The sequence below is a fragment of the Eumetopias jubatus genome, unplaced genomic scaffold (genome assembly GCF_037043125.1).
Source record: "Eumetopias jubatus isolate StellerSeaLion01/CBP00866 unplaced genomic scaffold, mEumJub1_p1.0 scaffold_8, whole genome shotgun sequence".
Lineage (NCBI taxonomy): Eukaryota > Metazoa > Chordata > Mammalia > Carnivora > Otariidae > Eumetopias > Eumetopias jubatus.
The window spans coordinates 92,845,155-92,869,973 of record NW_028274814.1 but is presented as its reverse complement, the minus strand read 5'-3'; the positions used below and the strand labels follow the sequence as shown (position 1 = coordinate 92,869,973).

The window sequence follows — 24,819 nt, the reverse complement described above, 5'->3', positions numbered from 1 at the left end:
AGACCTGTGGTTCTTAAATTTTGGTATGCCGAAGAGTCACCTGGAGAACATGCTTAAAATGCAGATTTCTAGGCTTTATCTTCAGAAATTCTGATTCAATAGATCTGGGATGATTCAGGAATCTGTATTTGTGGGACACCTGGGTGGCTCAGGTGGTTAAACGGCTGCCTTCAGCTCAGGTCATGATCTCAGGGTCCTGGGATCGAATCCGACGTTGGGCTCTTGCTCAGTGGGGAGCCTGCTTCTCTCTCTACCTGCCACTCCCCCCTGCTTGTGCTCTCTGTCTCTCTGACGAATGAATGAATGAATGAATGGATGAATGAATGGAATCTGTATTTGTAACTTGCATTCCAGTCTGGCTCAAAAGTTGCCCAAATGACCCCTCAGTAATACTGAACTCAGGTGTTGCTGTGAATGACACACAGCTGCCTTTGGACAGGACATCTGTTCTTCACCAGCAGCATGATTTATCAGGATTTTATAGGCATTCGCCTTCCTTCAGTTCCTTCAACTTCAACTTCAGATGCTTATGATACAAGAATTCCTGATGCATTTTCATGGACTGGTGCTCCATGCTTCCTGGTCTCCTACAAACATCCTCTTTGTTTTGAAATTCCAGAGTCTGTCATCCCAAGTAGTGGGACATTTCACGTGAAGCTCCCTAAGAAGCACAGTGTGGAACTTGGAATAACCATAAGTTGTAAGTAAAAGTGACTTTTTTTTTTAATGTAGAATTTTTAAAAAGACATTAGGAAATTGCTTACAGTTGTGACAAAAGCTTCTTAAGTGTCATTGCCAAGTTTCTATGTCATGTTACAAATAGGTGGAGCCAGTCCCACCTCCAGCCCTTAACTAGCTATGTGCATGGGGCAAGTTACTTAAACTCTCTGCAATCTTAGGTTTCTTCATCTGTAAAATGGAAAGAAGGATATCTATAAAATATAGGATTATTTGAAGTATTAAAGAAAAGAACGTATTTATTATACCTAGTATAGTCCCAGGCACGTAATAAGTACTCAATGAATGTGTCTCACCCCCACCATGAATAATTAGACAAGCATAGAAATGCAAATAGGTTCTCTACATTTTAGTATACTGTGGATTAAGTTTTCGCAGTAATCTGTTTAACTAACAAAAATCTCATTTATTTCCTTTTAAGACTATACTCCTCTATCTGTCCACTATGCATCTGTAAGCCATTTTGCAAAACTAAAATAATGTCTCTTAATTCAGTAACTTTCAGAATTCCTGCATGGTCCAAGATGTCTGGGTAACCAAACCAAAAAGAAAAGCAGAATATATAAATGTGTTAAATTCCCTCCTTTCCTCGGGCTCTAGATTTATAACTGCTTTGGTAAAACAGCTTTGAAAATTTCAGCCCCCATTTATAGAATGTGAATTGACGTTTTTATGCTTTTAATATCCATAAACTAGGCTCATCCACAAATGCCCCCAAGAGAATGAAGCTAATGATTAATTCATAAAGACCGAAGAGGCAATGTTTGTGGCCAAGGAGTGGTCGCTTCAAGAAGGAGCGATGAGGTCACATGAAGTGCCTCACTTCACTCTGTTGGACTGCAGTTGTGTCAGTGGTTAAGGCAAAAATAGTTCTCAACTGGGCAGTATGAAATGGGGGCCGTCCGCTTCAACTTTGACAATATAAATGTAACCCTGAAAATGAAATTTCAGGTATACCCAATCCCTCAGACAGATCTAGTGCAGCACTAAAAATAGTGGAACTACACGACAGAATCACTGTGAAGAACAAGAAGCTGTATGCACAGGAGAGTGCTTGCACCCACGTCCTGAGCCCCAGTGTGGCCCTACTGAGAGAAGAGTGGGACTGATGTGTCTCCATGTCTCTCTCTGACAAGTGCAAAGCTGAAATGGGATTTTGGGGACTCTAGACCGATTCTGGGTACTACTGAAGTCATCTATGCCTTTAATTGGATCACTGAGCCTCTCAGTTTGTTCATTATGAGACAAAGAAAGTATGCTATTATTCTGTCAACAGCGGTGATTACTGAAGTTAAGGGAGAACTCATCAGAACTTACTATTATTCCAAAAATATCTGGGGCTCAGGGTGGCTGCTGCAACCCCCATGTAACGTTAAGGCTGCTCTCATTTATTCTGTTTATTCCATTCCATTGATTTATTCCATCAGAATTGGCTGCGAAAGCGGTCCCTCTTGGAGGAGTGTATAACCTTCCGGCTACACACAGGGGCCCTGCCTTCCACTCCATTCTTTCTTCCCTTTGCCTGCATGAAATAAATACATTCTGAGCGCCTAGCATGCCTCGAGCCTTTGCTAAGTTTTTGGGGAAAACACCCTTCCTGTCCTTAGAGATGCTTCTTTCTAGTGCGTCTGCTGAAGACCCCCACAGCTCCGAAGCCTACTGTCATGTAGTCATTTTACGTCCACATTTTAAGTGGGAAAGTGGTCTTTATGTTTTTTATACAATAGATTTATTCTTAAAAATTGATGTATGTAAGGGGAGGAGAGTAGGGAGATGGACAAAATGGGTGAAGGGGAGGGAGAGATACAGCTTCAGTTACGGAGTGAAGAAGTCACAGGAATAAAAGCGACAGCGTAGGGCGCCTGGGTGGCTCAGTTGGTTAAGCGACTGCCTTCAGCTCAGGTCATGATCCTGGAGTCCCAGGATCGAGTCCCGCATCGGGCTCCCTGCTCAGCAGGGAGTCTGCTTCTCCCTCTGACCCTCTTCCTTCTCGTGCTTTCTATCTCTCGTTCTCTCTCTCTCTCAAATAAATAAATAAAATCTTTAAAAAAAAAAGCGACAGCGTAGAGAATAGAGTCGGTGGTGTGGTGACAGTGTTCTATGGTGACAGGTGGTAGATGCACTTGTGGGGAGCACAGCATAGCATGGAGACTTGTCGGATCGCTGTGTTGTACACCTGAAACCAATGTAACACTGTGTCCACTATACTTCAATTGAAGAAAAAAATTGATATACATAAGAATATAACTATAAAGCAAAGTATCCATTTAAAAACTAAGCCTGTGATATATTCTTTTATTTTTTTATTAAAGATTTTTTTTAATTTATTTATTCATGAGAGACAGAGAGAGAAAGAGAGAGAGAGAGAGAAGCAGGCTCCCAAGGAGCAGGGAGCTCGATGCGGGACTCGATCCCAGGACCCCGGGATCATGACCTGAGCCGAAGGCAGACGCCTAACCATCTGAGCCACCCAGGCGCCTGATATATTCCTCTTTTAAAGTCAATATTTAGATGCTCAATTTGTCTTAAGTGTATTCATGTATACACAGCTACAACATATTTTATTCCTATGAAGAATCATTTAAAATTATGCTTTATGATGGTTTTATGTAGGAACTATTACATTTAATACCAACAATGGAAACTTCCCCCAGACCCCCACAAGAGTGGCCTGACTTCTAGCCAGCATAAGCTAAAGCTGTTGGTGGAAGCTAGAAGTGTTATATGCCGTTCCTGGATGGAGGAATGATACGTAAGCTTGTCAAACCTGCTTGTCAGCCCATCTAGAGCTACAGCTCCCTTTATACAACTTATCATCCCCATACCAAATGTGTGTCTCCTCATGGGAAATACTCATATATTCCCAATTGAGAAAACAGAATTCACTTTAAGAAAAAAAAAAGACCAGAATCCCTTTTTATTGTTATGAAGTAATAAACTCCTGAGGCCTAGCACGTTTCCTGGCATATACAAGGTGTTTATTTAATCCCTGGCTCTGCGGAGTGAATGTATAAGGAGTCTAGCGGAAACAATCTTCTGCTAACAATCTTCTGCTACCCACTGGGCACTCCAGAAAATGAGCCTTTGAAGGAGATGATGAATACAGATGTTTATGCAAAGGTCCTTGGGTGAACTAAAGAAGCACTAACTTGGAAAATGATTAAGAGCAAGGCCTCAGAGCCCACATACTCCACTCCTCCACTCTCTTGACCTCTCTGTACCATTTCCTTGTCTGTAAAACAGCACACTTGTTCCCTTCCTTGTAGCAATTGTGAGAAGATTAAATGAGCTAGTATATGTAAATGCCTACAACCAATTATGCACCCTAACAAGTGTTAGTTATTATGATGATTGCTATTTATTTTACATATAGAGCTTCATGAAATAGCTTAATCCAAGCTCTACCGCCACAAAATTTCACGCCAACTGCAATTATAGCACTTCGGTAGGAAACCAAACACACAGGTACTGTTAGTGAAACTGAGGCATGCAGGGGTTTACTGGTGTTTCTCACTATCTTTATACAAAGTCCTCTTGTTGTCTTCCTCACCTTGTGAGAGCCTGGGTGGTAAAAAGCAGGTTTTCATCTGGGGAAACGTTCCACCAGAGCCTTTCACACTTGGCTGAAGCCTCACTCACTCTTCAGAACTAATTGACTGAGAAATGAGTCTCTCCGATTTTGGATGTGGTGAGCAGTTTTAGACTAATTTTCTGAAGCTCCTGATGAGACATTCATAGCACATTAGCATCAGGCATGACTTTTATTGATGTTATTGCTATAATGTGGAGCAATTTATTATAGCAAATAAAGTGAAACAGCCTCCTGAAGCTCTGAGACGTCAGCCAATCAGAAACCAGAGCGCATACCCAGCCACACAGCCCACCTACCTCTCAAGTCGGAGAACGCTGGTTGCCTCTGTCATGCGCAGTTGCCGTCAGAGTCGTTTTGACATTGTTTTCTTTTGCAGTTTTACTACAAGGATTTGCATCTACTTTGTACCAGGCATGACAATAAGCAGTTTATATGTGTGTTTCAGTTAATCCTTAAAGCGACCCCGTGACAACTATGCCCATTTTATAGAAAAGAAAGCGAGGTGCCCACGGGGGCTCAGTCGTGAAGCGTCTGCCTTTGGCTCAGGTCATGATCCCCGGGTTTTGGGATCGAGCCCCGCATCGGGTTCCCCGCTCAGCGGGAGAGTCTGCTTCTCCTTCTCCCACTCCCCCTGCTTGTGTTCCTTCTCTTGCTTTGTCTCTGTCAGATAAATAAAAAAAATCTTTAAAAAAGAAAGACAGAAAAGAAAAAGAAAAGAAAGGCTCAGCTGGGTAACCTGCCCAGGACCCAGAGCTCATAAAGCCTACACGGGATTCAAACCCATTCTGTCTGACTTAACCTGGGCTTGTTGTCACATCAGCACCCATCACTGCCTCTACATGATTGGTGACCCTTCCCACATCCTTTATCAGAAAAGCAAAAGATAGCATTTTATGAGTGGAGTTAATTTGTTGGCTTTCCTTTTTAGTGTGACTGAATTGTTTTCAGGAACAAAGGCTTGCTTTTTTTTTTTTATAAAATCATAAAGCAGCCTTTATGACAAGCACAACAAATCTGTCATTTTCCCCTTAAGTCTTAAGCGTATTTAGAAAAGAATGGCTCAAGTTTTTTGCGAACTTTGCAATAAAAATTCTACTTGCTGTTCCATTTCAAATCAAATAACTTGTTTTACTTGCCAGGTATCATATATATGGTTGCAAGCAAAGTAAAACTGAGTGTGTGTGTGTGTGTGTGTGTGTGTGTGTCCAATGTAGTTTGGACACTTTATCAGGCTCTATGAGCAAAGTACCTTGACTAGCAGAGTAAGATCCATGAAAGGCTAGATATTATTGAATGTTCTTAAATACATTGTTGATTCATGTTTAATTAGCTCCAAAATCCAGAAGATTTTACCTGCCTGCTAATACAAAGTTTTTAAGCAAAAGATAGAGAATGTCATTTTCTACCTTTCCAACAACTATTTGAGAAACAAAGAATCCATGTTCACTTTAAGAATCAGTTTCTGATAGTGAGAGAGGACTAGTGATTTTAAATCTTCAGGGCCAAAAGATGATTGCTTGAACCCTGGCATTTAGTGCTGCTCTCACCCCATACCATTTTAAAACAACAGTATAGGGCACCTGGGTGTGGCTCAGTTGGTTAAGCGACTGCCTTCGGCTCAGGTCATGATCCTGGAGTCCCAGGATTGAGTCCCACATCCGGCTCCCTGCTCAGCAGGGAGTCTGCTTCTCCCTCTGACCCTCCTCCCTCTCATGCTCTCTGTCTCTCATTCTCTCTCTCTCAAATAAATAAATAAAATCTTTAAAAAAATTTAAAAAAGCAGTATAAGATTTTTCAAAAGGCACAAACCCAGAAGAAAAGGAAAATAGATAGCAGCAACCAAATCTGGAAGTAGCAAAGAAGATGGACAAATGATGAATTTAAAGAAGCAGAAGGAAATGACATATCAGATAAATGGCTAGAATCCAAACTCGATAAAGAACTTATCAAACTCAGCACCCAAAGAACAACTAATCCAATCAAGAAGACATGAACAGCCATTGTTCCAAAGAAGACATCCAAATGGCCAACAGACACATGAAAAAGTGCTCAACATCGCTTGGCATCAGGGAAATCCAGATCAAAACCTCAGTGAGATACCACCTCACACCAGTCAGAATGGCTAAAATTAACAAGTCAGGAAATGACAGATGTTGGTGAAGATGCAGAGAAAGGGGAACCCTCCTACGCTGTTGGTGGGAATGCAAGCTGGTGCAGCCACTCTGGAAAACAGTATGGAAGTTCCTCAAAAAGTTGAAAATAGAGCTACCCTACAACCCAGCAATTGCACCACTGGGTATTTACCCCAAAGATAAAAATGTAGTGATCCGAAGTACACCCCAATGTTTATAGCAGCAATGTCCACAATAACCAAACTACAGAAAGAGCCTAGATGTCCATCAACAGATGAATGGATAAAGACGATGTGGTATATATATATATATATATATATACACAATGGAATATTATGCAGCCATCAAAGAAACCGAAATCTTGTCATTTGCAATGATGTGGATGGAACTAGAGGGTATTATGCTGAGTGAAATAAGTTAATCAGAGAAAGACAAGTATCATATGATCTCACTGATAAGAGGAATTCTTAATCTCAGGAAATAAACTGAGGGTTGCTGGAGTGGTTGGGGGGTGGGAGGGATGGGGTGGCTGGGTGATGGACACTGGGGAGGGTATGTGCTATGGTGAGCGCTGTGAGTTATGTAAGACTGATGAATCACAGACCTGGACCTCTGAAACGAATAATACGTTACATGTTAAAAAAAAAAAGATAGCAGGAAGGGTAAAATGAAGGGGGGAAATCGGAGGGGGAGATGAACCATGAGAGACGATGGACTCTGAGAAACAAACTGAGGGTTCTAGAGGGGAGGGGGGTGGGGGGATGGGTTAGCCTGGCGATGGGTATTAGAGAGGGCACGTATCAAATGGAGCACTGGGTGTTATACGCAAACAATGAATCATGGAACACTACAGCAGAAACTAATGATGTAATGTATGGTGACTAACATAACATAATAAAATAAAATTAAAAAATAAAGAAGCAGAAGGGAAAGCTGACATGGAACCCAATTTGCGTCCTAAACCCCCAACAGGATCAGGAACTGGTGGAATGAGGAACTCCGGGCAGTGAGAGTGATAGGAGAGCTGAGACACAAGGAATGGTTGAAAGTCTGTGAAGAATGAATTAGTCCCTTAGATGCCTTCCCCCAGCCAGCACAGCTCTCCCCTCCCCGGCGGAAGTGAGTTTCAGTCTCTGGAAAGCATGAAATGGAGGGCCTCCGGCCTGGGAGAGCACAGCTGAGGGTAAACTGTGCTGCTCTCTGAAAACAGCTGAGTGCAAAGTGTACATACTCAGCGTCGAGACTGCTAGTCGCCTTCCCCTCCGTAAGCCCAGAGAAGCCAGGTCGCCGGGCTTACTACCCTCCAAGTGGGAGGAAGAATCAGGGCCATCTGACCCAAAGAAACAGCCTGGCCTGAACTACCCAGGGAAGACCGAGTCCGCAGACCCCTCTCAGGTGCACCAGGCTTTCTAACAGCTTTGTAGGGCTGCATCTTTCATGTGAACAGACAGCTGAGAAAAAGCAGACACCCGAGGGAAGAATCTGATACGCAAGTCTATCACCGAAAACAAAGAAGAGAAACAGAAGCAGCACATTCAGGAAGAAAAAAACTGTAAAAAGGAGCAAGGTTTTCATTAAGGTCAGGAACAACCTAAGATACTGTGTGGATGGGAGGCAGGAAACGAATACTAGTCTAAAACAACATACCAAGGGGGACAAAGAGCTCTTGGAACTTACGAACATGGCAGAAGTTAAAATAAAGGTGAGGGGAAATTCCAGAAATTAGGAAAAAAAACAAGTTTTTAGATAAGTGTACGGGCTGAGTCCAAAGGACACACTATCCAAATAATAACCCTTACAGGATGAAAGAGGACAGAGCAGTAGGAGGGCTCCAAGGATGCGAGAGAGCAGGGTTAAGAGATAAACGGAAGCATATTAAAAATTTAAGAGTTTATTTAAGGAAAAATAGATTCAAATCAGGCAGCGCCAAACTGGAAGGAGTTAGGAGTGCTCTACCCACAGGAGCCTGGGGGAAGACAGAGAAAGTACAGACACAGAGAAAGGAAATTATTGGTTGGCTGTAGCTTAAAGCCTAGTCGGCTGTTTGTGATTGGTTTTCCTTAGCATTTTTGATTTTGTAATTTTGAGGCATTGACAGGCTTAGATTTTGGGTCGCTTCTATAGACCATCACAGCTTTAGAGCCACCTCAGTCTAATGGCCTCCTTGTTTAATTAGTGTAACACAAGTCAAGAGAACATCTTTCAGGGTCTGTGGGAAGGAAGTTCCTAAGATCTATGCCGCAACCCTAGAAAGCAAACAGTGCGGACAGGTTGTAAACCTCTGCGAGAAACCCTGATATGATTTGTCATACCAAGAGAACATTTATGTAACCTGGGATCTGAGGAGTTGAATTCATGATTAATACAAGAAAACTAAACAAAGACACCAAGACAATAAACAACTACAGGGAAAATATATCCTAAGAAAAGCCAAGTGGTCACAGTATGCTACATGACTTGTCTGTGAATACTGTTTACGTAGTCATACTGAGGAAAATAACAAATACTGATCTTATAAAAAGTTCAGACAAAACTGTGTTGGAAGAATGCGGGGAGCCCACAGGACAAGAAACATGTGTGAATATGGTGCTGGTATAGCATCTTTCATAACAGAAGGTAAATAATTAGCACTGGAAAATAATTAAATAGTAACAGTTGTATGTTATTTAGCAATATAGCAACAGCATCTGGGGAAGTAAGAAATGAAGGGCTGCTCTTGGAGAAATCTGACTCTTCAAATTGTATGCATGTATAATTTTGATAAAAATAAAGGGGTAAAAAAGTAAATTTTAAAAAATAACATGGTAGGGAGTTTTCTTGTGAGGATCGAGACTGTACATCTATGAGAGGCATGAAAAAAAATCAATCATTGTGATGTTATACAAATGGGTACTTGTGATTTAGGATAAAATTTCTAGTGACATCATCTTGTTCGATTGCAAAATAGCTGTAAAAGACGGGAAAGTGACGAGTTTTGAAAAACTTGTAGATGACTCAAAAATGTAGCTCTAATAAAACAAAAACAACTAATAGAAGAATTGGAATTAAAATTATTTTATGAACTATGACTAAGGAAAAGGCAGTATTTTAAATTTAATGTATATCATACAACACGGCATTTGTGTCATTGTTCTTTGTCCTTTGTCAGCCTTTCAGTTCTATACATTTGACCAGTTTACATTGAGATTTCAAGCAGTTGTGAAACTATTTTGTCTCTTTCAGAACTCAATAACCATGTGCTACTCTTCTTTGCTAGGCTACACTCCTGACACTTGTAGGATAACCTCCCCACCATATGATGGTTTGTATGGCCTTCCCAGCTGGACTCACTTTGCAAAAGAGAGAGTTTCATGGCTAATAACTTCATGAGATTTAACCATCCCTGTCTCCCCCCGTTTTATGCAACTTCTATGGGGTTTCATGGCTGGTGCTTAGAGCAGAGCTGCCTAGCTTATAGTTAGTGTCAATAAATATGTATTAAACAAATGATTCTGTGGAGAACTTTGATCAAATTCGAAGCATTAAGTGCTAGTGTATTCTCATTCAAAGGGTCACAAATTCAGAAGCCCTCAGGGGTGAGGCAAGTCAGTGAATGAGATCCATCCAGGGAAGACAGTGGCAAATGGGAAATTGAAGGCTCCATCCAAAGGGGGGAGTTGGAAAGTGTCCAGTGTTGCTAGATAATCATAAAAGTAAACATTCACATGGTGCATTGCATGTGCACTGGTCCGATCGGATGGCTTTAATGTAAAAACTCAATCCTTGCCACAAAAACTCTGAGGTAAGCACTATTATTGCTCTTCACCCCCTTTTGCAGATTAGAAAACTCAGGTGCCTAAAGACTATGCACTCAAACGCACATGGCTGATAAGTGGCAGAGCCAGGATTCTGGACCCAAGCATTCTGGCTACCAGGTCCCAGCTCCTAATCATTCTGCCATGCTGCCTCTCCAATTTTTTTAAAAGACGCTACACATGTGCATGAAATCTACTAATTTTTAAATGCTGGCAACTATTCTAACTTTTTGAAGCACTACAAGTCAAGCAAAGCATGCTTGGTTTGTGACTTCTTCTCAGGTTGTGGAGAATTAAAACATAGGTACTGGGGTATGCAAACGATGTCTGAGCCCCCAGAGCCACATTTAACACGCCTGGTAGGCTCGGTAGCCACAGTGCCAGGACCTCGTACAGATTTGGACCCACTTCCGGGTTCAACTTCATCACTCCAGTGGGCATCTACCCTGATGAGCTTTTCAAGCCTCAGTTATGGTCTTGGTTAAAGGAGAAAGAGAAGAATCTCGTAAATGTGAGAATGGCCACCATATGTGTCCATATGCCTTAATAACTTTCAAACCTCTCTGCAAAGCCGTGTGGGTGTTTCCAAGAGGCCCCAGTGCTATTTTCCTCTGTTGCAAAGATGACAGGGATGCGTTTGATGTATTTTGTTGCCTCTACTATTGTTTCATTTCAGACCATTTCAGTGCAACGTGGATTTTATTAAAAACCAGGGGAAACATTGAATGCTCTGTGATGGTTACTACAGCTTGGCAAAATAGAGTAAAAATCATTGGCAGATGCTAAAAAAGTTGTATTTTTTGGCAATAACAAAGTTTTTGTCTTTGAGCCCTATGCCCAAAACAATTTGCAGTTGTAAAATATGACATGTATAAAAATGCTAAATATTTATATTTCTCTGGAGGAATTATATCAAATCATTGAGTGGAGGTTTAAATTATGAATTAATTGTAGTGAATAGAATGTTTTGCATACTTTGCTAGAAGCTAAGAATAATGATTGAATGAAGTCCCATTAATATTTACTATGGGCTAGTTTAGAGAGTGGGTAAGGTATTGGTATATGTATTTGCTTTTTCTTTCAATGTTGTGTTGAGATATTAAACCATCTGTTCTTATGCATAAACATTTTCCTGGGATTCAGGTGGGATTATGGGATATGATATGGCTCTATGATTATTATGGGGTGATCAGCCTGTTTATAATAAAGTGTTACTTTAGGGGCCTCTTAATGATCCTTAAAAGGAAATCACTACAGATTTCAAACTGGCAAAACATCTCCTCTCGGAGGCAAATTGTTTTTTTTTTATAAATGTCAGTATGGGTTATTTTAATTATCAAACACCTAAATTAAATGTAAACTTTCTAGATCAAGATAATATTTTTGTACTTATGTGAACTATAGCTCATTTTCAGGATCAATTCTACAGTAGACTCAAAACTAATTGCTTTTCATCCTCATCAAATGGAAATATCCCTGAGAGAAGTTATAAAGCCAAAAACTGACCACTGTGCAGGATAATAGAATAATCTGTAAACTCAATAAAAGTTATATGTGCATATTTAGAATGCGAATATGTATAAAAATATAATTAAGTCAAATATTTACTACTGTCAATAAAATAAAATATTCACATTCCGGAACACTTCAGAGCGTTCTAGGTATAAATGTGTAAGCAAAATTTTAAGATTTACAGTCTATCTAGCAAAAGATTTCCTTATGGAAAAAAAAAAAGAACTTTAAATCAGTGCATCTCGTGCACTTTCCAACCCTGTATGCTTGAGTAATATGGCACGGTCCCATAAAGAGTGGTGTCTCCTCACCAAAAAGAAGTGAAGGAAGAAGTGGGAGAAGGGAGCACATATGAATACCACTAAGGGGAGCCCCCAGTTGCTTCTGATAGTCTCCTACTGGGGTATTCACCCTCCACCATTCTCTTGGGAATCACAAGTTGAAATAGATTTAAACCTGATGCGCAGCTCTGCAATTGCTTTCTCCAATTGCAAATTTAAAATGACTTGGCTTTAGTTCTTAAGTTTATAAATACTTCAACACAAACATTTTTATATCAAGAAGACGTAATGTGCACATTTTCTAATTCGTTTGCTGAACATCTTTGCTTTGCATACAAACTGTACTTGCATCAACCATTGCTATAAAACAGGAAATGTATGGTGTGGGTGAATTATGGACATAAAGGTGTGACTATTCTAACTTCACTATTACAGCACCATCTAGCAGAAAACCAGGAGATCCCCTTGTCATATCAGATATCAAGAAAGGAAGTGTGGCACACAGGTAAGGAAAATGAATGTTCTGGTTCATTCCAGGCATTTCTTTTTCTTTAAGTAACTCTACCCCCAACATGGAGCCCGAACTCATGACCCCAAGATCAAGAGTTGCGTGCTCTACCGACTGAGCCAGCCAGGTGTAAGGCATTCCTTAATTAAAGTAGAAATGAGGGGCACCTGGGTGGCTCAGACGGTTAAGCGTCTGCCTTCGGCTCAGGTCATGATCCCAGGGCCCTGGGATGGAGCCTCACATCGGACTCCCTGCTGAACAGGGAGCCTGCTTTTCCCTCTCCCTCTCCCTGCTGCTCCCCCTGCTTGTGCTCGCTCTCTCTCTCTCTCTCTCTGTCTAATAAAAAATTAAAAAAATAAAGTGGAAATGACCCTTTCCACACCCAAGGTAGACCTTGCTAATGGATCATGGTATTCTTAGTATTTTCCAGACAGCCACTATTAAACGATCCTATTTAACATTCCTCATGCAATGACTTCGTAGCTCTCACACCTTATATAAATTTATTTCTGTACCCACTGCAGACAACAATCACCTGAAAATATCTCTTAGGGTCCTTCCTGAGTCCTGATCATCTTCCATCCTTCATTTTCCAGCTAAAAAGAGAAATTATGAGAAACACCCCACGTGGAGATTATAGCTTGTGGAAAAGCTTTGCTAGATGCCAGAATGTCCTCCCTAGCCAAGCCAGATCCTTGAGCCTTGAACAATGTTTGTCTTCTATTTGATCCATATACTGTCAAAATCAGAGAGTCTCAAACTTTTGATTTCACAGATCAAAAATATTTATTTTAAAGATTTATTCATTTATTAGAGAGAGAGAGAGCATGAGCGGGAGGGGCAGGGGGAGAGGGAGAAAGAATCTCCAGCAGACTGGAGCAGAGCCCAACGCAGAGCTGGATCTTACGACTCGGAGATCATGACCTGAGCCTAAACCAAGAGTCAGACACTTAACCGACTGCACAATCCAGGTGCCCCTAGATCAAAAATATTTTTAAATCTTTGGGAATACTGAAATAAGACTGTTAACTTTCTCTTGTCCAATTAAGGACTTCTTTAATATCCTATCTATTATGATAGTCATTTCATTAAAGTCGTATTTTAATGCTCAATAAGTAGAAAGGACGTTGTATGAGTTTAGGTATATAGCTATAGGCTCAGATCCGATGACAGGGAGACTCATGAATAGACTGGGACAAACAAGTCTGCAGTGTGTGTCTCATGTAACAGTTGGGAGGTGGGCAGGCAGTGCGGGGCTGGGGAGACAACTCTGCCATCCTCACCACTTTGCTCCAGTTATTGCAATTTTCTAGCCACAGAAGGGAAGTGGGAGTGGTGCTAAGAGAGTCTGGGGTGTGCATCTTCAGGGAATGACCCAGAAGAAGAGAGAGGAGGCTAGAAGCTGAAAGCAATTACCGGTGTCTGTCACAGACCTAATGCATAAAGGATAGTTCTTACCAAAACATAACCGTCTTACAAATATGTATGCGTATACATACATGTGCCTACAAACACATACATATTCCCACTATTTTTCTCATTTCATGATGGACCTTAAAAATTTTCAACAGACCTGCCAAGGTCCAGTGCCAGTGTTAGACTCTCAATGGCCATGGGTTTCCCGGGGCAGGTGGAAATGGCAGGGACACCAAGAGTCAGACCTCCACTAAGTCCAGCCCACCATGACTTCCCTCTCTCTCCCAACCCTTTCCTAGTACCTGGACTGCCAAGGGTGAAAGGTAGTGCAACGATGTGGAGAAGCATGAGGACACGCAGTGTCCGTAAACCCTGCACCATTACCTCCCTTCCTAGGAAACTTAGAATTCCTGAGTGAAGCTTATATAGTGGTACTAGACTAATTCAAGAAACCAGTAAAAAAAAAAAAAAAGAAAGAAAAAGTTTTTAATACTCTGAAATGTAATGTCATGGCAGCCATCCAAACTAAGATTGGAAAAAAAGGATTTGTTAATAAAATGCAATTTAAAAAGAGTTGAAGAACCTCTCTTCCTCTAAAGGCTGCCATAATGCTACATTATTCTTAATGCCTCTTAAATGACCCGGGTAAGTGCTCATTAATCATGTGTTGCTCTGCATTTACTAACAGGACTGGCACCCTGGAACTCGGGGATAAATTACTTGCAATAGATAACATCCGGCTGGACAACTGTTCAATGGAAGATGCAGTTCAGATCCTCCAGCAGTGTGAAGACCTGGTGAAGCTCAAAATCCGCAAAGATGAAGATAACTCAGGTATTGATAGCTTCCTTAGTTAAGACTGATTTCTCTAACTGTGCATCTGTCACAGAAGATACTAGATCTTGATGTTTTACATACAACAGCTGGCTAGTGACATTGCAACAGTGTTCTACATAGTTAAAAGGGTCTTTAAATTGTGTGTTGAGAGTGTAGTATGAATTTTAAATAATGGTATGATATAATTAAGATATTTTTATTATAAAACATCATTATGGTAGTATCAAAATTATTTTCAAAAATGAAAACTAAATCGTCACCCAGTACTACCCTAATACAATGGAACCAGTTATTTTTTTTTTTGAAGATTTTATTTGTTTATTTGAGAGAGAGAGAGAGAGAACAAGCAGCGGGGAGGAGCAGAGAGGGAGAGAGGGAGAAGCAGACTCCCCGCTGAGCAAGGAGCCCGATGAGGGACTCGATTCCAGGACCCTGAGATCATGACCTGAGCCGAAGGCAGACACTTAACTGATTGAGCCACCCAGGTGCCCCAGAACCAGTTGTTCTCTAGTTGATATTTATATTACATGATTATAGCCATAGTGCATGTTATAACTTCTTAAGCACATTACCACTTTTCAAACACTTAATACCTATCATTTTTTTATTTACTGCCTGTAATTTATTTATCATTTTTCTCTTCTTACTTAGATTGCTTCCAATTGTTTCACTATCATAGATAGTACAATCACGGACATCTTTATGTATGGATATCTTCACTCAACTTTTCTTCTTCTTCTGAATTATTTCCTTAGGAAACATTTTTAGAAGTAAAATTGCTGAGTAAGAATAAAAAGGAACTTCTCAGGATTCCTGACGAGTCTTGTACCATGTTGCTTTCTAAAAGGGCTGTATCCATTTGTAGGGTTTCCAGTAATGGATGAATACAGTGGGGCAGTGCTTCTCAAACTTTCTTAGGCCTCAGAATCACCTGAAGAGCTTGTTAAAACACAGTTCTGGTCATTACTCCCAGATGAAGCCTGAGATTCTGCATTTCTAACAAACTTCCTGATAATACCACTACTGTGGTCCAAGAAACACAATCTGAGCAGCCCGGCTGAAGCCAACTTCTTTGCTATGAATATCATTCTGCTGATCATAGTTATAAGTCTTTTTACTTGTTGGCCTAAGCCTTATATGTAATATACAGTTTGTGTTTTCCAGTTTTGATTTTGTTTTGTTTTGTTTTGTTTTAATACAGTGAGCATTTAAAGAATTTAAAGTAATCTGAATGTTTACTCCAGTTAGATTTTTATTTGCCCAATGTTTTCAAGTTTTTTCTCTACAGAATTAGTAGATTTTTGCCTAATGACTCCCCTTACTGAATTTTTCCAAAGCATTTGATTCTGTTTTCATAGAACCACTATACTCGTGTTTCGTAGGTTATGTAAGATCCATTAAATTACATAGTTACAAAAACTAGTAAAACTGACATAAACAGGCTTGGGAATAAACAAAATTGACTCTAAATTTTTAAGCTTACAACTCAATTGTTAGCAGGCACAGAGATGCACAGAGGTACTAGAAAGAGCTATTACTCTAGGGCATTCAATAGCATTAGTAGATATATTTTATAAAGATAGAGAACCACAATTAATCCAGTAATGGCTAAAGAGAGATTGGTTAAGAGACTTTCTGCTGTATATAATTTAATTCCAACCAATGATGAGTTATTGTCAGTGTTCTGGAATCTTCTATAATTAAGCCATCTAGATCTAGAGTTTATGGTCATGTCAGGCCATGTGTTTTTGATTCCTGTACAAAGTCAAAACAAGTTGGTAGTTGCATCCATCGGTACAGCTGGTAAAGATGATTGTATCCAAATCTATTTTATAACCAACGCTTAAAAAGTTCCACTTGTTATTTCTCAAGCAACTGATTTTCTGTACCAACATTGCATTCTTCTCCTTACAAACATGCTTCAGTTGCACTTTCTTTTAGGGATTTATTTCAAAAAAGGATAAAGCCTCAAGCATCAGTCTGGATTCTGTCCTAGTGAAGAAGCAAAGCTCTGTGGAGAAACCCATTTTTCATGATTTGCCAAACTAAGCAGATCTCAGCTACCTTCCATGCAGAGTGAAAAAGCCAAGCCAGAGATGAATATGTATAGTGCCCACAGTTGGCTATTTTCCCAGTTCCAAAGCCAGGGTGTGCAGATATGTCAGGCTGGAGGAGTTTCAGAAACAACTGAACACTTGGACAGCCAGATCTTACTTTCAATTGCTTCTTCCCTTCAGCTTATTTTTTCCTCTGTAGACCTTTCCCTCTACAATCCCTATGCCTAATACTATGGTAATTCCCTTGCTTATTAAGTTTTGGGTTTTTTTTAATTTTTAGGAGGTCCTATTTTTAAAATCCTAAATCCTTCCATTGAAAACCATGCACCTACCCAAAATAAGACTGTAAATATAGGTGTGAGATATATATTTACCCAAACCAGATTTCCTGAAATTGGTATATGAAAATAATATACTCATTCAGATATGTTTTTATAACAGACCACAATTTGAAAATTACCATCTGATCATTGATTTGGAAGAATCTGAGTGTTTCTGTATCCTCTTCCAATATGAGAATATAAGTATAATTTGAGTAACTGAATTCTCTTTTATTCAGAGCAGAGCAAGGAGGGGAGGTGGAAATAATTCAAAATGAATGTGTTCAAGGCAGACTCTGTGGTCATAAAGAGCACATGCTTTAAAATCAGACCTGAGTTTAAAGTCCAGCTCTACCACGTTTGAGCTATGTGAGTTTGGGCAAGTTACTTAACCAGTCTGAGATTCTGCTCCATTTTCAGTAATGTGCACATAGTAATACCCACCTTAGGGAGCAGTTGTAACTTATTAATAGAAATGTTTACATTTGGTATTCAATACATGGGGACTATTTTTATTACTATAACATCCTAAAATACCTTTCCCCGCCTTTGTTCTTATCCTTCATCAAGACTTAAATGAATGGGAAATAACCACTAATCATTACCACAGTCACTGATTTCGGAAGTTTGATACTGTGCTTAATCTGAAATTAAACTGGTGATTTGAATTATTACCATCCTTTGTCTCAGTATTTTAAAAGGGCAATATTCAGTATATAGTCTTCACCCCCTAAAATGTTGTTCATACTGATATCAGACTTTCTATACTCCAGGAGTCTTCCAGTTCTTTCCTTAACTATCTGCCCCTCTCCATCTTGCTTCTCTCATCAGTTACAGAAAGTTTATAAGCATACCCAATATAACTTGGTTTCCTAAGCTAGCAATACTGCAGTTGGGTTAATAGATGCTGCTTCAAAATGTGAGCACACCTTCCAGCTATACTAACTGCCTTGTTCTGCCTTGTCCCTCACCCAAGGAGATGGTAGAACTACTCTCAGAAGTTGTTAAAGTCTTTGTTTTTCATTCAGTCATGCCATCAGTATTTATTTGGTGTCTATGAAGTGTTAGGGTCAGCCAGGTCTTAGATTAAAGAAGATACAATCCCTGCCCCCAAGTCAGTCACCACCTTATATGAGATACAGAAGAAAATAAGTAATAATATGATGAATGTTCTAGGTGTAAGCACAAAATGCTAAGAGAATGTGGAGGCATCCATTTGAGCCTGGGGAGCTAAGGAAATGCTTCTAACAACCTTGGTCTTGAAAGCGTTTGGGACGTGTTAGAATTAACCAGAAGTGAAAGGGCCAAAGCAGATCAGAAAGCATGGCACATCGAAGTAGCAGATGTAGCTGAAGCAAAAATTATGTATAAGGACTCGGTAGTAGGTGCATAGAAAGATATACTGAAGTCAGATCCTTACGGTCCTAAACCATGTTAAGAAATTTGAACTTTACTCCCAAAGCCAATGGGAGCCATTAAACGATGTAAAGCAGGGGAGTGAGGCCAAAGTATTTGGTCAGTGATGACCGGTTGCAATCGGTACTGAAGAATGAGGCATTCAAAAGTCTGAATCAACTGTTTCTAGCCCAGGCTCAGGGAGCAGTAGAATGAAATGACTAAGAACACAAGGCTAGCTTCACAACCGACAAGCTGGGAAATGGGAAAATGAAATTCTCATCCATTAATGTCCAGTTAATGCCTACTTCACATGGCTGTTTTACGAATCAAAGGAGGTCATATATTTAAGCACTCAGCAATGATGTTTGGCACCTAGTAAGGCCCAATGAATCCTAAATGCTAACTGCCATTATTAGGATGCTTTTAAAATTAATTTTAGCTTTATTTTACAGTGTCCAAATCTTTTGGAACACTTGGAATTATAGAGATTTGCCCCCCCCACCCCCCAATATTCAGTGACCATTCTGCCTTCAGGAGCTTTTGTATTTTTCATCTTTCCTTACCACAGGAAGGTAAGTCAAGTAGAGCCAAATGGTTCTTGCCTGGGTCTGAGGCTCCAAAACAAGGGTTGTTACCCAATCCTTAGGTACCCAAAGATGCAAATAACCCTCTTGATATAAAATCTATTGTTTTTCCTTGGTTGCATCTAGATCCAATGTAAATGAAGAGGGGGAGATTGGATGGCTGAGAAGCAGCCCTGAGGCAAAACAGTTGAGAATCTGGGGAGTTGTAGGAAGAAGTACTTGGAGGCTTTCAAACCTGTCCCAAATAATTCCTAAGGATCTGTCTGCTTTGTATGACTGCCTTGGTGCCCATCAAATACATAGCTGCTAATGATTTCTCTCTTGATTTAGAGCACCTCGCTTCTAATATACAGCATGTTTTAGAGACTCTAAATTCAGCATTTTACCTTCATTGGCTCTAATTTGTGTAGGGAAACATTTCCAGGCTGCCGTTTGTGTCACTCAAAGCAAATTATCGTTACACATTTCCAAATAGAGTCTTATGCACATATAGCCTTAGTACCAGTTCAATCTGCCCTTCAAAGATTTGAGTTTTCATATTTTTTTTCAGTTCATCATTGCTAAGCCAGCTAAATAATTTACCCCAGCTTCCCCCCACACCCCCCCCCCAATCTAGGTTGAAGTAGCAGAAAGGTCCCATTGCAAGCAAGCAAGAATGATCCTAGCTGGGCTAGGAGCAGTAGTAGGGATGGTTTTGGCAAAAAGCTGGCTACAAAAAAGAACCCACGATAGATTAAAAAAAAAAAAAAAGGTTATCTTCCCTTTGTTTTTTCATGCTTGATCTCAAAGTAATGGCTTTCAATCTCTAGTCAGAATCACCCAGAAGGTTGTTAAAACACAGGTGACTGGGCCCCTCCCCCAGAGTTTGGGATTCCTACAGGTCTGAGGTGAAGCTGAGAATGTGTATTTCCAACAGGTACTTAGATAATGCCAAAGTTCCTGGCCCTAAGACTATAGTTTGAGAAGCACTGTCACAAAGCAGCCTAACTTGGAGACTAATAAATGATTGCTAACATAAAGAAATTCAAATTCTAAAAAAAAAAAGAAAAGAAAAATTCAAATTCTACTCTTAGACACTCTGCAACTCCTTGCAACTCTGTTGGTAGACTGTTGTGACACGGCCAGATAAAGTGACCACACAACAGTAGGAAGCTGTAAGGGTGTTCTTCTAAATAGTTCATTTTCTCAGGCCTGTCCTCCAAGAAATGTAGCCATACTGTGTAAAATGAATTCCATCACTTTTAGTTGAAGTGAACTTTGATTGACCTGCACATGTATGCATTCCAGAGGCTTTCTCCCAAATCCAAGCCTCCTATTTGGTCCACACAAGCAGCTGCCATTATGGATTCAAGCCAGATAGTGTTCATTTTGTTAAACAGGCAGCACTCAAGAAGCCCGAAAATAACATTGTAGATAAGTAATGCTGCAATTTTGCGTCTGTTCTGTGGTCTCATTAATTTTCTTAACTAGAGCTGAGCAGAGCAAACAAGCAGCCTGGCCCCTTTTCATGTCTTTCACTAATAGTTGTAAACCTTCTGTTGTGATATAAAAACTTCTTATAATATCATTAACATCTGTTTGGGCTCACTTCGAAACTTAGCGGTGATCCTACATTTTTCCTTCTCAGAAAGTTTTTGTTCTGGTTTAACACTCCAGTTGCACCTTTCTAAGCTGGAGCAGCCTCAAGGGGAGAGGGGCTTGGAGTGCTTCCTCCTCCAAAATGGTCTGAGCATACATGGCAGTTATCACCCGCCTATGCTTTAGGGCCTTCCCACTGCCAGTTGGGCTAATGCCTGAGAAGGCAGATGGAGTTGGAAGTGCAGCCTGAAGCTGACTCAAACAGTCTTGGCACTGTGGAGGGAGGGTGCTCTAGCTTTGCTGGTTCCCACGGTGGCAGCCCAGGTCTTGGTGTCACTCTTTGAGTGAGCCATATTGGGTGTGCATCACCTTGCAGAAGGAAACTAGACCTCAGAGGAGCAAGGAGGCTGACCCACAAAGCTCTCTTAGAGACCTCTTCCCTTGGAACTGTGACTCAGGCTGAGAACATCCATTCATCCTCTTGCTTATTTGTCCGGGCATTGACCAAAGTCTCTTTGGTGCCAGACATTGTTCTGGAGACATGAAGATAAAAATGTCTGTTTTCAAGGTGATCCTGTTCTAATGGAGGAGACAAGTGGAGAAATCATTCAAACATAGAGGGAAAAGTATATACTAGAATAGGCATTCTTGATGGGGACAAAGATTGGTTCTCAGGGAGCAAGAATGCTAGACATTACGTGACAATGTGGCCCTTCGGAGCTCAACCCTACCTGACTGGATCTGTTCCTTCATATTTAATTTCTCTTGTTGGGGAGAATTTAAATTTCATTTCATTTTTCTCCTTGGCGAGGGGAACAAGAATTAAAAGAAGTTGAGAACACTGGAAGAATACACAGGAAAAAGGTATTTGTGCATAAGGAGTAATGCATGTAAGGTTAACCATGTTGGAAAAGTGCTTTTTTAATGAACTGCAATGGTTCAGTGAGGAGAGAAGGTCGGAGACTGGACTATGGGAGAGAGGGTGGTGTGGCCCCTCTGGAGACACAGAGGCTCCACTCAGCTCATGCAAAGAGGTGGTATTTTATTCTTAAAGAATTGGGAACTACTGAAAAACTTCAAGTAAGAGAGTAACATATACAGATTTATGCTTTAAAAACATTCTAGGAAGAAAAGAGAAAGAATTGTATATTGTCAGCACTGGTGAAAATAGATGTGGGGGAGGGGCAAAGGCTGGAGCCCACCCAGGAAAACAATTGAAGAAGAAACTGTTGCTATGAAAAACAGGGCAAAGCTGAGGTGGGGGCCTCCTCTAGAGCAAGTGGCAGTGGGAAGCTCTGGGAACTTTGCCTGGTGGGCAGATGGGCCAGTAGGGTCTGGATGAGACCGTGTATATGCAGCCACCATCATCATCTATGAAAGTAAGGAAGCCAAGCTAATTAAATAATCTGTTTACCCAAGGTATCCACCAGGGTTCTCTAAGGGAATTAATGTCTTTTCTTTTCTTGTTTTTAAAGTTTATTTATTTATTTGTTTAAGTAATCTCTACACCCACGGTAGGGCTTGAACTCAGGACCCCAAGATCAAGAGTCGCATGCTCCCCCAGCCGAACCAGCCAGGCGCCCCAATATTTTCTCTTTAAAAAAATTGCATTAGGAAAACTTCAAATATATTTTTAAAATAGAGAAAAATGATGTAATGAACCATCATACATCACCTAGCATCAACAATTTTTTTTTAAGATTTCATTTATTTATTTGACAGAGACACAGCGAGAGAGGGAACACCAGCAAGGGGAGTGGGAGAGGGAGAAGCAGGCTTCCCGCTGAGCAGGGAGCCCGATGTGGGGCTCAATCCCAGGACCCTGGGATCATGACCTGAGTCTAAGGCAGACGCTTAACGACTGAGCCACCCAGGCGCCCCGGCATCAACAATTATTAACTTAGGATCGATCTTGCTTCAGCTCTGTTCCTAACCTAATTGTCTCCCCCGACCCACACACTGAATTATATTGAAGAAATTCTAGACATATCATTCCATCTTGTAAATGTTATTAATGTAGCCCTAAATGATACTCTTTTAAAGGATTTCCAAAATACGTAGCTCCATATCATCACAGTTCAAAATGTTATCAATAATTCTTAATATCATCCAATATCAGTCAATGTGCCATTTCCCTGATTTTCATACACATATATAGTTGGGTAGGCAGATGGATAGAGATGATAATAGGTAGATATATAGATAGATAGATGATAGATTTTATAAAGCTGATTTTAATTTGGGTCCAAAAAGATCTACTCCATTGCTTTGGGTTGTAATGTCTCTTAAATTTTCCCTTTCTAGTTTTTGTTTCTGAGAATTTGTTTGTTGAAGAAATCAGAAATCAGCTTCTATTTCTGTCATAATTTAAATACAGCATCATTTCTTCCTGTTTCCGTAACAACGCTGTAATAGGAACGTGTCCATCCTCACTCAAGTACTGCCATTTTTAAATTTTTATTTATTTGCATCCCCATCACTACTTAAACTCACTGAGTGCCTTAAGAATTGCCTTCTTGTTATTGTGAGGCCTCAGCTGCCTGACTTAAAATGTCCCCACCTAAAGTGACCTTAAACCCATTCACTCCTTGTCTGGTGTTAATTTGTCATCTTTGTGATGCAAGTTGCAAAACGGTCAAAAAATAACCCCGGGCATTCACTCTGGGTTGCCTAAAGAATGAGCACACGAGAACCAGTTTCTCCACCTTCTCCCAGTAGACCAGTGTTTATGACTGATGTTTCAACTGAAACTTCCCACAGGCTCCTGGGTTCTGGGCAGTTGGGTTCCAGGTACTGGACAGCTGTTATTTCCCACAACTCCCATAAAGAGCTGATGGCCAAACCCAGAATTCTTGGTGTCCATTGACAAGGTAGTGTTCCTGCTTGCCCTATAAGGGAGAACAGTGAAGGGCCAAGGTTTTCCACTGGCATAAACAGCCACCCTGAACGGCCAGCAGAGTGCCCAGTGGCAACTAATATTTATGCCAAGGTCTACTAATCAAATGACTCGCCTAGAATTTTATCCAGACTATAGTAGGTGGTACAGGTGCATGTAATCTGTCCAATAGTACCCTATCCATTTATATCAAAGCCAGCTCTGAAGGATGATGATATGGGGTAGAAAAATTTGGACTTTTGACCTCCATACTGCACTGTATCCTCATATCCCTGAGCCTCTCACAGCAGCTCCTTAGTAGATTATCATCACCTTGTTGGCCACCACTTAATTAGAAACCTGTAACATAATAAAATAAAATTAAATTAAATTAAATTAAATTAAATTAAATTAAAAAAAGAAAAAAGAAACCTGTAAGAAGTTTGTGAACCATCAAACAGAGGTATCGAAGCTCAATGTGGAGGGTTCTCAGCTGTCAATATAAATTTGAGTGTAGGGGCGCTGGGGTGGCATCCTCGGTTGGGTATCTGATTCTGGGTTTCAGCTAGCATCATGGTCTCGGGGTTGTGAGATGGGACCCGTGTTGGGGGTGGGGCGTGTTCCTTCCCCATTCTCATGCGCGCTCTCTCTCACTCTCAAATAAATAAATAAAATCTTAAAAAAATATATGTATATATATATTTGAGTGTAATACTGAATATTTTTATATCATAAGAGGTTGATTTAAGCATTACAGTGTATGGTAGACGGTCTTTAATTCTCTATATGTGGAGCTTATTAGGAGTAGAGCATTGAGGAAGGAGAAGTGGCAGGTACATTCCAGAAGTCCCAATCTGTGGCAGAAGTGAAGTAAATGCTGGTAGGAGAGGACACATCACTTCCTATATTACTCTATAGACCTCTCATTTTATGTCCATTGTAATTGTTCACCATACACACAGATAATTGAATTGTTAATTCAAGCTTTTCTTTTCCTCCTTATTTCAGGGTTTCATGTCATAAATGAACAGCTGCTCGTTGCAGAAATGTGACTGTGTTAACATTTAGCTATGATATAGTCTGACTGTAAAAGCTGACTGTTTTGTTAAAATAGCTACTGGACCATTTCATTGTATCCTTAGGTGCAGAAATGAAACAGCTCCCTAACCATTCACAGCTCCTGGGCTTAAGGAATAA

General features: G+C 40.4%; 1 protein-coding gene across 7 annotated transcripts in view; it reads left to right on the top strand.

The window, feature by feature from the left end:
• The window catches only part of GRIP1 (glutamate receptor interacting protein 1), a 393,897-nt gene that overhangs the window by 329,714 nt on the left and 39,364 nt on the right, over window positions 1–24,819 (top strand). For all 7 annotated transcript variants that reach the window (XM_088025633.1, XM_028111005.1, XM_088025632.1 and 4 more), the window contains 3 exons: window positions 620–700; window positions 12,485–12,554; window positions 14,662–14,807. In XM_088025633.1, coding sequence (XP_087881759.1) covers window positions 620–700; window positions 12,485–12,554; window positions 14,662–14,807 — 297 coding nt within the window. The remainder of the gene's footprint in view (window positions 1–619; window positions 701–12,484; window positions 12,555–14,661; window positions 14,808–24,819) is intronic.